The 15,312-nt window shown below is 34.5% G+C and overlaps 1 protein-coding gene across 1 annotated transcript in view; it reads left to right on the top strand.

Annotated features, from left to right (window-relative positions):
- Window positions 1-15,312, top strand: part of ATRNL1 (attractin-like 1) — a 536,085-nt gene that overhangs the window by 221,609 nt on the left and 299,164 nt on the right. Inside the window, exons 22-24 of the mRNA XM_010564713.1 lie at window positions 7,364-7,458; window positions 8,102-8,180; window positions 9,405-9,562. Of these exons, the coding sequence (XP_010563015.1) occupies window positions 7,364-7,458; window positions 8,102-8,180; window positions 9,405-9,562 (332 nt within the window). The remainder of the gene's footprint in view (window positions 1-7,363; window positions 7,459-8,101; window positions 8,181-9,404; window positions 9,563-15,312) is intronic.

Raw genomic sequence — 15,312 nt, 5'->3', positions numbered from 1 at the left:
AACTTGAGGTATTTCAGATTGGCTACTCATGATTAATGGATGTTTTTGTCCTTGGTCTCTTTGTTTCATTTCCTGTCCTATAAAATGGGACTAATAATGCCTGCTCATCTCAGTAATGTTGTAACAAATTCATTAACTTTTCTGAAGAACTTAGAAAATGATAGTGATGAATACTATAGAAAGCCACATTATAAATTAATTCCGTCTTTAGAAAAGAGTTTGTGTAGTATATAGTAAATGAGGCATGGGCCCAATACTGAGTACTGAACGTAGAACAAAATGTTGAATAGCTGCCCATTAAGTGAGCACTCACCCAAAAATAATTCACAGGCACCCTTGATTGCAGTAGTTCCTTTTACAGTGTTAATATTCCTCTTTAACATACCTTTTTGTGTATAACTTTATCACTAATTTATAATAAACATATCCCATTTTTAAAAACTATTTTTTAAAAATAATTACCAATGTAATTATATATGCTTAGAGAGTTGTAGTGGCACTCAGAAATACTGAAGTAGAATTTCAAATCAAGACTTCTGTCTGGCCTTTGTTCTTTTGAGAACATTCTGGCATTTTAGAAAACACAAAGTTTTCTTTTAATACAAAAGCTTGAGTATGGGAATAGTTCTGTTCTTTGTTGGATATGGTATAAAAGTCCCCTATTAAGCCATATTAACCATATTAAAAGTCATGGGCCTTCATTAAAGAAAGAAAACAGTTTCTTGAAAATTAACAGCAATATTAGGATTAAACGACTGCTTTGAAATTTATTTTCCTCATTTAATTAAATGTCTGTCTTCGCCTAATTATTGTTGTGTTCTCACATGCGCTCATTACTGACATTTTGAATTGATTTTAATGACTCCTTTTGACTGTGAAAGCAGTCAAGGGTTTTGAAAAAATCAAAATAGAGATGTGAAAAGACCCAATAACCGTAAGGCCTTGTTATATTTGACCATTGATGATGTCAAGATGGTATTGTAGTCTTATCTCCCAGCGTTCTTTTTCTACTTTATTCAATGATTTTTAATACAAAATGAAGCAACTTGCCTGGAAACCGAAATTAGACTGTAGGTATCCCCTCTCCCTGCTGTGAGTGCCTGTATCTTTTGACTTCATCTGGTCTCTTTCTCTCTGTGTGCAAATGGAATCTTTCTTCCCTGCTGGTGTGAATCCTGCTGCTGCTTCTCCCTTGCCTACGCTCAGGTGATGGGGCACACCCTGCTAGGCAGAAATAGGAGGAGCTGGGTTTAATACTATCAAAAAGAAGGCAGCCTACAACATGTTGTACTGGTGAGAGCTCTGAAGAGGAGGCGACGTCGTGGTGACGTGCCAGCTGATGTTTGTGCTGAACTCTATAGCAGTGGTGCTTAAGATGCACTGGGCTGACTCCTGGAGAAACTTTGGCTCAAAAATACCCAGCTTGGGGATTCCAAATACTCTCTGTGGTGGGGTGTTAAGATCTGAGCTGTGGGCTCTGAATTTGTATAGGAGATTTCTATGTCCTCAAGAACTTTTCCTGTGAAACTAGATAGAAAAGTTCAGGGAGTTTATAGATTATATTCTAGTGTGCGGCTGTCTAAATTCTGTCTGGCTGCCACTTGAGTCACACGTATCTTGTATCAGATTTGAGATGGAAGGTCTGGGCTGCACATCTGTGCCAGCAACACACTAGACATTTTACAGTCATTTGTACCAGCACAAAGTAGGAAGGGATTATTGCTGTTGTAATGTGATGGTTGTTCTGTCTCTTTCCATTGCCCATGGGTGTAGCGAAACTCTGAATATCAGGGTTTTTTTTTTAAAAATATTTATTTCAAACATATTAAGTGGGAAAATGTAAATGTGGAGGATATGGATGGCATAAAAAAATTTAAATGCTGGCTATTAAGATTTTACTGAAACAATCCAAAACTAAGATGAAACTGTCTTCTGCATATTTCCAAAAGATAGGGGGTATGTAGAAAAGCAAGTAATTGTTAAAAAAAAAAATGGTGCTTCAGATAAACTCTTTTTCAGTTAACTTTTTTTAAAAATAAAAGAATGCAACACTCATTCTGTAATGCCATAAACATTCTTTCCATATTTAAGGGAAGCATCTATGCAGTGCTCAAGATAGTTAACTACCTAATCTCTTTCAAAAATCATTATAGCTAATTGACACTTTGTGAATTTAAAATGTGTTGAGAATTAAGTTTAGATTGAGGAAATATGTTTTGAAAAAAGCTGAGATTCATATTCTAGATGTTTTTAATTCTTACAGAAAAATGAAAGAGTCACCAAAATGAACCACAAAGTGCATCAATGGTAATTCTAGAGAATCAAGCATTTTCTTCGATAATTCACTGAAATAATTCTATAAGTTTGTATTTTTAATTTTTTTTTATGTTAATGGACATTGATAACATTTTGATTGCTACCTCTTATGGAAGTGGTGTTGTTTGAATTTGTTTATTTTCAGAGTTCACCAGATTTTGAAAAGAGTTTTAAAATCTTGCTTCCATAGGTCAGCCAGATGAAAATGACAAGATTGCTTTTTATCAGGTGTTGCTCATATGGCAGTTTGATGATTATGTTTAGTATTTGTTATCTTTGTGTTTTCATTGTCATCCTATGCTATAATATAAATGCAGTGAGTTTTTTTTAGTTTCTGTTTATATGTGATCCAAATTTCTTTCCTAATTGAAGCAATCTGTTCTGTGTGTGTCTTTATAAACCGAAGCACTTATGAAAAGTCTCATGTGTTTATGTAAAGGGTAAAAATACTTATGGTGGCTTTTTAAAGGTTTAAAGTAGAAACAAAAATACGTGGAGTAAAATCTCAGGCTTCTCTAAATTCCTGATTGTAAATATACACAACAATATATATCAACAGGATATACTGAATGTACTTTAAATAGCTATTTCCACATTTAGCTATTATACATTTGTCTATTTATACATTTAACTATTCAGAACAGGTCATACTCTTACAACTAAATTTTACTTTAAATTTTGTATTTATTTCCAGGCTAATCTGTCTAGGCTGAATGGCACTATGACTCGGGAAATACAGTGTGATATACTGTGTAACTGCTTAGTTTTGTTTATGTGAATTTACGATGTATTGGCATAGATTATGTTTCAGGGTTATGTTCAGGATGGGGCTTGGCAGTGGGAAGGAAAGCTGTTCTGCCTGCTGCAGTCTGTAGAAGGTGAAGCCTTCTGGAGGAGAGGGAGGTGATATTTTCCCTGAGAGCTGCTGAATATATGTGGGGAAGTCTCCCCTGTGGTGTAGGCTGAAACAGATGGAGAGAAGGAGAAAGGAGAGTGAGACAGACAGCAGCGGGATGCAATAGATGGAGGAGAGAATTCTTTACAATCCCTTTTAATTTCTACTCTCAGTTTGAGTTTAAACTTAAGTTAGTTCTACTAATTCATATTCTAATAAAATCTAGCTTTAGAGCCTTCCAAAGATTTCAGGTGTGCAACTTAAGAACAGGTCAAGGCAAATCGTTCTCAAAGTTTGGGCCAGCCAGAAAGTATCCTGAGTATGAAAGTGAACCTTTCTCCAAGCTGTGAAACTTCTTCACCATGCTTTTGCAGTCCTCAGAAATATGGGAGGGAGTGTTTGCGCAGTGTCAGCTCTTTCATTTGCACCCAACTGCATTTGCACTGTTGAATCATATAACTGCGTTAGGCAGCGCTCTCCACTTCGTTCAAGTCATATGCTTTTTAGATATCTTCCCTGAATTAGAATCGTCTATGAAGAGATATGTATTTCTGCTTTGCAGCATCCAGTCTGTGGCCAAGATAGAGATTTAATGGTTTGTCCCTCTCTACTGCAGGTCTTTGGGGAATAAAAACTTCATAATTTGTGTTTGTTAGTGCTAAGAAATGTGCTCCCTCTGAATAGCTTAGTGAAGATCTTCTCTTCCCATTTTGTGGGGCTGGCTTGGCATAAGTTAAAGGTCCTTTGGCACCTTTGAAGAATCTGGAGGCGAGTTCTGTGTGTTGGCGCTCAGAAGTCTTCTGGAATAACACAAGCCATGTTGTTCAAGTCCCTTTGAGTACTACAGGGGAGATAATGAGTACAGTGTGGGGTATATAACTATGACTTTGAAACTATTAATGGAGTGACTAATTCATTGTTAATTAATTAATGGAATAATTAACTAATTAATAACACCATAAAATACGTTGGGATATTTTGAGTATAAAAGACACTATACATAACCAACTCTTACTGTTTTTCATTATTTGCTGTTTCAACTGTATTGCAGGTTGAAAATGCAGTAAAAAAAGTGGAAGTATTTTTATGATTTGTTACAGATGGTAAAGTTATGAGGAGCTGTATAGTTTAATATCTTTTATCAGTGTAAGGACTTTTCCTGCAATCCTTGAAAAACTAGTTCCTATTTTCTTGGCTTTTAGCAAGCAAAACAAATTAAAAAAAAAAGAAAACAAACACCAATGAAACAACAGCAACAACAACAAACCCCAGGAAAAAAGTAGTCATATTGTTTTTAGAGTAACTTACTTTGAATTTTTTTTTAAACTTGTGTGCAGAAAACCTGCTCATTCATATGACTGGGAGGCAAGAGTCCCACATGGGACTTTATTCCCAATTTTGCCTTATGATGAGATCTTAACGCTATGTCACTGCTGGTCTTTGGCTGATACTCTGCGTCTCTGAGAGGGCGCAATGTGGGCTTAGAAGAATACTGTGACATTTTTAAATGGTCATTTTCCACATATTGTGAGAAAAATCAACAGGATCTTGTCCAGAAGGCCCATCTACACTGCTTCTTGCATCTTGTAGCCTTTTCAGTAGCCAGAATTTCCGCAGGAGTGCATGCCGAGGTGCTTGTCTACCATACATTTGCAGTAACTCTGTTTGCAAAAATTCATGCTAAAGCAGTCATGTGTATTTTGTGGGACCCCAAGTTGAACAGATCAGGAGATTTAGCATATCTATACATTAGTATACTAGCCTTTTGGCCTTACAACTCATGATTATTAAGGGTCAATCTCTAATTGCCATCTTTTGCTGTCCTGCTACCTTTAAATACATTGTGGTGCAATGGTAATCTTACTGTTAAATATGTAGATGTGGCACACTCTAACTAATAGAGTCAATGAGACTTTATCAATTAGATTTGCATAGTTATAGAAGTGTAGAGTAGTATTAATAAATAAATGGGGTCTTTAATATTTATTCATCTTTTGCCTTCATAAGCTTGCAAAAACCTGATCAAAACTCATTATCTAAGACATCTAGATGAACTTATTCTTATTTTAATAATGGAATTGTAGTGGCTGATAATAGAGAAAGTGGACTTTTCCACTTTGAAGGTCATGGTAAATCCTTTCATGTAACTCTTTTATTTTCTAATTTTCTTTCCACACTCAGTGTAAAAAAAACCAAAAAACAGACCAACAAAAGAACCAAACCCATTTTCTTTAACTATTAAGACAATACAGTGGGCTATATTCATGCTTCATTGACCAGTAAGCTTTTTTTTCTCCTCCTATATCAGGCATCCCATGGGATACAATAGAGTGTATTTTTTCAGATGATGTGTTGCTGCAGAAAAGGTGATTGTCAGCAGTAAGCAAACTATTGCGTCCAACAAAAGGCTGACACAGCTTTTTCCTGCTTTGGCTTAATCTTTCACTCTCTTTGTATTTACTGATTTTGTTTTTATGATCACATATTTTTTACTTGTAACACACTGCTTGTGTGGTGTTGACTAGTAGAATGTCATCAAGACAGGGATCAAAATAAGGCTTCGAAATTATTCGCTAGGATGTAGCGTCAAAGATGACTTGAATCTAACCATATTTTAACATGCACAAAATAACAAACTGAGTCATGTACATTTACAGGTCACCACCTTATTTCCCGTGACAGAGCAAAACCCAGAATTTTTTGATGCCTGTAGAACTGTAATGGTCAAAGAGTTAGAAGATTCATTCTGTTAGTTCTGAAGATATCTGTCCCTGTAATAGAGCATTCAAGATCCATCCACTGCACCCACTTTTAGTTCACGACTGTCTGTTGCACAAGGATTATTAATCTGCTAACACAATTTACACCTCTGAGGGCTCTGCTGATTCTTGACTATCTGACTGCAGTGAACATCGCCTGCTGGGATTCTATGTGGCACCCTCTATGAATTACAGCAACAGTCATCCCTGGTGATGGGGTCCTTTTCTTACATTATGGAGGTGCTGGAAACCCGCTTCACCCTGACAAGTCCACCTCTACCCCTTCGTCCAGCAGAAAAGTTCCTTTTCAGTCATTCCTAGTGCTATGACCCAACTAAGGGTTAATCTCATTCTTCCAGCTTCATGAACACAATGGGATAGCTCAAAACTTACGTCTTCTGACTTGTCCCAATCATTTTATGCTCCTTCCAGGAAGGGTTGAGCATGGTTTGGGTCATCTGAGGATGGCCCTTTCTCCCTTCTGCACCTATGCCAACTTTAGCTGGCCATCAGGGCAGTGCTGTTAGTGTGCAGTGACAGGAATGGCACGAAGATTCAGGAACTGCCTGGTGGACTCCATTCCTTTCATAGGTTGAAAGAAAAATGTGTACAACAAATGCCATTTGGAAGTGAAATAGAATCTTTTTGAGTCAATACTAGACTGTGACTTGTTTCTCTTGTATGAAAAGTTCATATCACTTGCCACTTAGAAAAATCTCTTGGAATTCTGGAAATTTAGAAAGGAGGTGCTTGGTGGTCACATAATTTCTATTCAAAATTTCACTGCACCCTTTTATTATTAGCAATTTTATTTACTATAGTATCATGAGCTCGTACGATATAATTTTATTGTAGATGCAACTTTTTTTCTAAAATGTTTAAACCTAGTAATTCTAAAATGTGTTATAGTAATGTAGCTATGTAAACCATTTATATAACACAGTAAAGCGTATGAATGTAAGCCTAAAATATTTAAATCCATTTTGAACAGAACATTTGAATAATTATTTCAGAGTAAAATTAGGGAATGGCTAACACTCTAACGATACTTGATACTGCATTTTGGAATAATTACTTTACAAAGGATGTCTATTTCAAGTTATGTGTAATAGCTGCTCTGACTCCATGATAGAATCTGTTTCTTAATTTAGTTATTTTTCTTAATTTTATTTTTTTATTACTGCTTCACCTAATTTTATTTATTTTTTATTGCTTCAAGACATTGTAGTGCAAATACTTAAACAGTTAAATGCATGTGAATAATTCTGACTTCAAGATTATTTCATGTTTTTTAAAATAAAAGTGGTAAATTTTTAGATGCTTGCATAATATATTATTAATATGTATACACTCGAATCTCTTTTATTATTTCTAATTTCTGTTTTGCCCACAGACAGCCTTTTGATTGATTACCAGTTTACCTTCAGCTTATTACAAGAAGATGATCGCCATCACACTGCCATAAACTTTATAGCAAATCCAGAACAGGTAAGAAAATTTTATTAACATTAGACAAGTTTTGGAGAGTCATGATTAAGATTTTCATTGTATTTGACCATGATTAAAGGTTTCCCAAGTGCCTATAAGGTATTAGAGATATTTCAAATCTTTCTGAGAACTGAAAATTATTCCAGTGCATTCACTGAGAAAACTTTCTAAATGGTGCATGCACTTCAGATCAACTAACACTCCAAAAGATTACCAACTGGTTTATTTTATTGTTGTTCTCATGAATAACAAGTTTTAGTATCTTCCTGAGATGAATTAAAGGAGTATACCCTTCAGTTAAGAAATCTTTCTAAGCAGATTTGAAAAGTAATTTTTTGATTGTAATTAAAATGTAGCCATTTGCCATGTATTTTTTCTTTAGTTTTGTAAAGAAAATTATTTCATTATTTTGATCACAATCTGAAAAGATAACTGGTGTAGTTATATGCTTACTTGTACCCTGTTCTTACTGAAGCAAAAGAGAGGATTGCCTTTGGCTCTGAGTTATTACCATTTCTATTTGTGTTTAAAATAAAAAATGGAAGATGATTAAAACGCTATATTCAGTTATGTGCAATAGAGTTATATTCAATAGGTTCTGATCTGTTTTCTTAACTTCAATATATTTTCTTTTTTTACCTAGTCAAATAAAAATTTGGATATATCAATTAATGCATCAAACAACTTCAACCTCAATATTACATGGTCCATTGGTTCTACAGGTGAGGGTGAATTTTGGTGTGATGAATTTTTCCCATGTGATTTCATGATCCTTTAAGCTATTTTAACCCGATTGTCTCTTTGTTGCTAATTTTGATAATAAACCTTTACCAAATGTGTTCTTTTGCCATTATCATTATGCCATTATTAATTATATTATTTAAACTTCAGATGATAATTTGCAATCTGAACAAAGCTTCATTAATATGTTAACTTTCTCTCCTATTCAATTAAAATTACTTTGGTAAGAAAAGCTTGTAGTCTATTTAAGTTTTTAAAATGACAGTGTTATGAAATGCTATGATTTTAATTAAGATAAATTGCTTCCTTAACTACTGCAGAGACTGAGATTTTATTTCTTTGTTTCAGTGTTCAAGCTAAAAATTTAATTATTAACCTTAACATTGATATCAAACAATAAAGTTCTTCTGTGTATGCTGATAAAAGGAGCTGCTTATCTATTTTTCTCCAACTTTGAACCCCATTACTCTTCTTTGTTTTAAGGAGGAAGAAAAGCTTTATTTAGACAGTTTTTCTGAATTGGTTCTATTGACTTTCTGAAAACACATCCAAGGAGAAGTATTATGCTTAAAATAAAATCATACTAAAATTAAAAAAAAATAAATCTTTTTAAAGAAGGTTCTGAGTTTGTCTTACATAAACTCATGAATTTTTTCATCAATGTAATTCTGAAGTATTTTAACATACCATAGTTAGTAAATTTTATTTATTGCTTTATTTTCACTTAGCACAGTCACCCATATATTTGCAAAAAATGACACACGTTTATTAGTAGGCATGTTATAAAAGCTTTCATGAACAATTAAAGCTGTACAGCAATAATGTAAGATGTAGACAAATTCAGTTTCAAGCTTTATTAATCTATGAGTTTTTATTGAAATGGAATGTAAATTACTAGAGGAAAGCATATTTTCCTTTTAGCTGACCATAACAACTTTCTTCTGAAGTTCATGTAACTTCTATCAATTTTATGATTTATTCATGATCTTTTGAAACCAGAGTAAGAGTTTCTGTGAATTCTCTGTATGTACACAAAATATACCTAATGTGCCATGTAAACCATAGTAAAAGATTATTAAAGTTGTAGAATGAAGAAACCAAAAGTAATTGCAGAATTTCAGTTTCTTGTGCAAATTTACTTTGGCACCTTTAATGATGATTGATATTTGTCATAAATATATATCTCTACCTATGGGTTTTTTTAGCTGGAACAATATCTGGAGAAGAGATTCCTGTTGTTTCTAAGGCTAATATTAAGGAATACAGAGATAGCTTTTCTTGTGAAAAATTTAACTTTCGGAGCAACCCAAACATCACTTTCTATGTCTATGTCAGCAATTTCTCCTGGCCAATCAAAATACAGGTTAGTATGACTGTTTTGTGCTTATAGAGATATTGACATCTTAGCTTTACATTGAATTTCATGTTTTCACTCGTACAGAAACTGTACAAACAGTATTATTTGCATGCTGTATTTTCTGTGTATAAGAATTACATTATGATGCTTGTGCTTTCAGTAGTGAATCAGACTTCAGACTGTCAATTTTAAAATCTGAAGTTAAAATTATTGAACATAAATGTTTACTTGTAATATATCTTATGCATTTAGATGTATACATAAAAAAGGGCATACAAATATGTATGCAAGTACCTAGACATTTGAGTGTAATCTTTTGTTAATCATTAGCTTAGCCTCTGATTTTCTTAAAGGTTGAAGGTCTATATCATATTGCAATATTACAAACTTCAGTTAACGCTAAGTATATTTGCTTAGAATTTATATTCTTCTTTGACTTCATTGGAATCAATTTCACTGATTATTTTCTGGAGTAGTGAGATACTGTGCAGTGGCAGACTCAAAAAAATCAATGCAATTATGATTTTTATCTCCCCCCCCCCCCCGAAATTTCAGCAATATTTATAGTTACCATTACTATAGCTTCATTTGTAAATACTGCATCCCCTGCACCAATCAAGGAGCTCTTTATGTGCATGACCAGCTTTTGGCTATAGCTCCCTTATGGAATTAATTCTTAAAAATTAAATTGTTAAAATGATAATAAAATTTCATAATTCTTAGCTCAAGGAACCAGAACAAGCTCAAAATACTTGTCAGTTAACCACCACAATTACAAATATTCTACAGATGTCCATTTGGTGGACCTCCCCCCCCCTTTTATAAAATACAGACCCCTGTTTCATATATATAGAGAGGGATATATATACAATAAAGTAATCTGCTGTGGAGCCTCCTGGATTAAAGCAGTCATCTTCTAAGTAAACTGGCAGAGAAATATTATTCCTGTGTTGTGTTCAGTAAAGCTAGACTTTCCTTAATCATACATGGATGTTAACTGTAAATATGTGTTACACAGTGTCGAAGGATGAATTGGTGCAACTTATTAACAGTTATGCATGTACTACGTTATATAAAAAACCCTGAAGTTTAACTGCTTGCTTTTACTCTTCATATTGTGGGTATTTTTTACACTCACCAATCCCACTTCCTAAGGATAGAACAGCTTCAACTGCCAAATAGCCTTCCTAAACAAACCCATGAAACAATTTAAGTGGTAAATGCATTACACACTCTGTTCACCTTTAAGATTGGAAGGTACCTATATCATCACGTAAGACAAACATTTTTAAGGTGATGTATTCCTAAGATATGCAACTCTTTGTCAGATGTCAGCAGATTGCAGTTCTAGCTTGTGCTATTCCCACTGCAGCATAACAACTTAATGGCAACATGTTTTAAGGCATGATAAAGGGAGTCTCTGATCATTGGTTACATCCCACATCCCTTCTTTATTTAAAAAAAAAAAACCCCAAACCCACAGACTTTTCCTTATCTGCCAGAGTTGCACAGATTTTTTTGTATTTATTTTTGAGGCCCATTGAAATTCATCAGTCTAGACAGTTCTGTCTGACAGATGGTGGTGTTTGAGTATTGCATTCCTTTCCTGTCATGGTAATTTTTTCATAAAAAACCTTCTTCCATCTAGAAATTAAGTCACTCCAATTTTATGCGGCAGTAAAGGAATGCTAAGGTCCAATTATGGAAACTCTTTCAGGATGTTAATATTGTCCTCTGTATTTGTCTTCCTAAATCAACAAGATTATTATTTAGGTCTCAACTTTTTTTATGCTGTGGTTTGTTCTTTTCCAAGGAAATAGCTGAAGTTCACATCACCCGTATAGATTTCTAATGTTTGGTGCTCTAGCAGTAGATAAGATCTTCAAATGATAAATTCAGTAGGAAGCTTTTCAGAGAAAACAAGTTTGATTTTATATGTTTACTTTAAAATTCTGTATATAATAGAAATTTAAAAAATACATGAGCCTTCTTATGACTTAGAGTTCAGACAGGGAAGTCATGGTTCATACCTATCCAGAGGCTGAAATTTCCAAGGCCAGTACTAAATGGCCTCACAGTTCTAATATTTATGCTCTTCTACATCTACATCTCTTAGCATACCAGATTTCACTTTCACAATACGCAGAAGTTGTTGCTATCAATCTATTGTTATATTAAAGAGCATCCATTTAAAGGATGATAAGTCTTACAAAAATGATGTTACTGTTATACTGATGAAAGGACTCTTTGGGAGAGTCAAGATACTGTTGATGGATTCAAGTTCTGGTTTGGAATGGGGAACTCTCTAGACGGTCTCTGAATTATTTTTCAAATGGTCTAGAAAGTAGTTTCCTGAATTAGCCACCTTTGCCTTTCTGTGGTGATTAGAGAGTTAGCTCCATGTTCTAGTGCAGGGCTCGTGGAAGCTGGCCTATGCATAAATAGTCTTGGACACTGAACTATTTGCACTGTAGTCCTTTCCACTAATGCAGTCACGCTGCATTGGTCAGATTGTGTTGATTAAAAACAAACTAATATTTGACATAACATTTGAATAACATTTGAATAATATAACATAACATTTGAATAATATTTTATATCAAGTGAGTACTGAAGGTTTCAGTTAATTCTGTTAGAACTAAGGAAATGACTGTGACTTCCTTGAGATGTATTCTGTTCATAGGAATAAGTAAGATAGCAACATGAAATTTGTCATGTGCTTTTTACACAATACTTTTGTAGAGGACTAAATACTTCACATCTAGTGTTTTTTCAATACAGTCTAAGTACCAGTACCCTGTATTTACATTATTCATTGCGACTTGTCAAGAATATATTATGTAATGAATGAGTTCCTAAGGAAGCAGAATAGTGACCTTACTTCCCTTGTAACTGATATTTCAGGTTTCGTTGTTGATACGCATTTCACCACTCTCCTTTTATGCCTCCTGTTACGCTGGCACTGGAGCTAAGATTGCTTGTGTCTTTCATTGGAAAGGTTTGGGTGTTGGTGATGGAGTTAATGCTATTTACCATTTCATTTCCTATTGGAGAAGGAACAGCACTCCTCATTATAGAAGACATTTAGCTTCATTTTCTGTCAAAGTCACCTATATTATCTCTATTTTTGCATTCAGTTCTCTTCAAGATTTTCATGACTACAAGGAAAAACTGTACATCCCAGCAGGTGACTGTTTATTTGGATCAATGGCTCACAGTTGCTTCCTCAAGTACTTTTACTATACAGGTTACCTATTCAGCAAGCTTGGAGTTTTTTCCCTAAATCTTAATAAATTCCTGGTGATTCTAACACAAAATATCCCCTTCTGAAATATGACTTCCTGACTTTGAAAAAAGAGTATGTGATGGTTGTTTCCATACAACAATTTCCTGAAGATGTGCTGGTCTGTGCTAATTATTCACCAGCAACTACCCAGTGACCCATTTTATTTTTGTCACTGGTAAGTCTAATGACCTCAGAATACAAGTTCTTCAGCACTGGATAGCAGTGAATTACTTGCCAATTATAGAAACTATGTAGGAAGTTTTCAGTTTCAGATGAAGTCCTTCTCTCTTTATAAAATTGTACTCTAGGTTCCCATTAGTCAGCACCCTTCTTCTGTCCATAATGGCTATGGGCCATAGCTGGGTGCTCAGTCAGGAAGAGAGCTCTGCAACCCTCAGGGGAAAATGCTGCATTGAAATTTCCTGATACTAAAAGCATTTTATTTAGCTATAAGATCTCTTATTCCTTGACATCAAAGGAGAAACAGAAATGTGACATAGTTGCATAAGGGGTCATTAGAAAGATGGTGATATAGGACATCTTCAGCTTAGAGCTGTTTCCACAAATAGACCTGTTATTGGGTGTAACATGGACAGCTACCAGTTTTTCTCAGAACTGTGTAGTAGTTATATGCCGGCACACAAATGTTGGATATTTTCCTGTTGAATTATTGGAAGAGTTTATACCACACTTTTTCTCCATTTCCTGTAATGCAGAGCTGACTGGAAAGTAAGGATGTATATAGACCCTTAAGCTTAGCTCTTCCAGACTTTAATAGGCTACAGTAGTTTATCCATCTTTTCAGAGGAAGTCTTTATAAAGTAGCTTTGTTATTAGAGGGTTCAAGCGTCCAAGTAATAGGACGTGATTTATCATCCAGACTTACCATCCCTATGTTTGACTGGGTGTCGTTGACAGTCCCAACCCTTTAGGTGTAGCATGTCTTGTATTTCTGTTAAACAGGACTCCCTGAGAAAAAGCTGTTGTCTTAAATAGGCTAGATTTCTGAACAGAATACATGGCAAAGCCCCATAACTTGTTTCTGCTCATTTTTATTTTATTTTGAGAGTAGATGTAACTCAGACTCTGCTGGTAATGGAATTTGAAGGCTGTAACATTTATTGAAAAGCAGTAACTGACTGTAGCCAGCACCTCAAATAATGGTCAGTGGTCCCTGAAGCAGTAAGCAATCATAAAGCTTGGGCTTCTGACAGCTATGCAAATATCAGTAGCAGCAGTAACACGTTCTTCACTTTCAGGAAGCTAATTTTATGGCAAGGGATTTTTGTCATTGAAGCTGGTAACAGATGTCTTTCCTTTTTTTTTTTTTTTTTTTTTTGTTCCCCCCCATCAGTTGCTCCCATATTCTGAAAAGTAGCAAGTGCATATGAAACAACCAAATACCCTTAAAACGCTGTCCTGGCTCTCCAGTTGATGTGCTCTTTCCCTAAGGACAGCAGTAGCATTCTTGCTTCTGGATCAGCTGCTTTCATGCACCTATATCTCTTTATAACTGTCAAACCTATAAGTCTGATCTCAACTTGTGCCTTAGCAGCAAAATTTTCTACCAGTTTTAAAGCCGCATCTGGAGGTAATAATAACTCTTCTACTAGTTATTTCCTTTCCTCCCTAAAGTGTAAATGAAAGATTCACAAGTGTCTGAGTTTTAATTGGGAGGGTCAGTTTAAATTATAAGGTTCAACCTAAGCAGCAAAGCACTGCCTGGCAAAATCAGGTTTGTATTTAATGAAAAAAAATCTTTTTATTCATTTCTGATCATAGAATAGTTAATCTAACAGGTCTCCCCAGCATAGAACAACTATTGTTACAGTGAAGTTAGACATGATGTTAGTGTACATGTAGAATGCCCAAATGTGTTGGAAAGAAGGAATGTAATTATTCTTAAACAAGCCTACTGCAAGATTTAGTAGAATATTGTTGGGTTCTTTTTTTTCTGCACTGTTATTTCTAAGGAAAACTAGCTTTGGCACCCAGTATTAGTTTGTATGCCAGAACAGAATAATGAATTATGGTGAAGATTTACATTTTATTTGTTTGTAGCACAACAAATAAAACTACTTCATATATAAATATTCAAGGGATTTTTTTTTTTTTTAAAGGGGAAACTAGTGTTCTTTCAGTTTACTGGCTCCTGTTACAGAATTGATTTTCTTTCCTCTGTTAATAGCCTGCCTGTAGCAACTGCAGAAGACTGTAATGTAAATCAAGAAGCATATCTACCCTTGTAATAAAATTTACTGTGTCGCATAATTTATTTCAGTTTTTTTTGTTTTGGATTTCATTTTGAATATTTAACATTCATGAATGACTTATATGTTGTAAAAGCTCCAAGAAGTAAAACTTGTCAGTCACTGCCATTAGAAGTTACAACAGTAGCACAAACCTAATTACTAAATTAACAAATAAAGATCAGAACTTTTTAGTTTTTAAGACCTATGAAATTTGCAAA

This window comes from Haliaeetus leucocephalus, unplaced genomic scaffold (assembly GCF_000737465.1).
Source record: "Haliaeetus leucocephalus isolate CR32 unplaced genomic scaffold, Haliaeetus_leucocephalus-4.0 Scaffold184, whole genome shotgun sequence".
NCBI classification, from domain to species: Eukaryota; Metazoa; Chordata; class Aves; order Accipitriformes; family Accipitridae; genus Haliaeetus; species Haliaeetus leucocephalus.
Note: the sequence above shows the minus strand (reverse complement) of the source record. Positions and strands in the feature narration are given on the sequence as shown.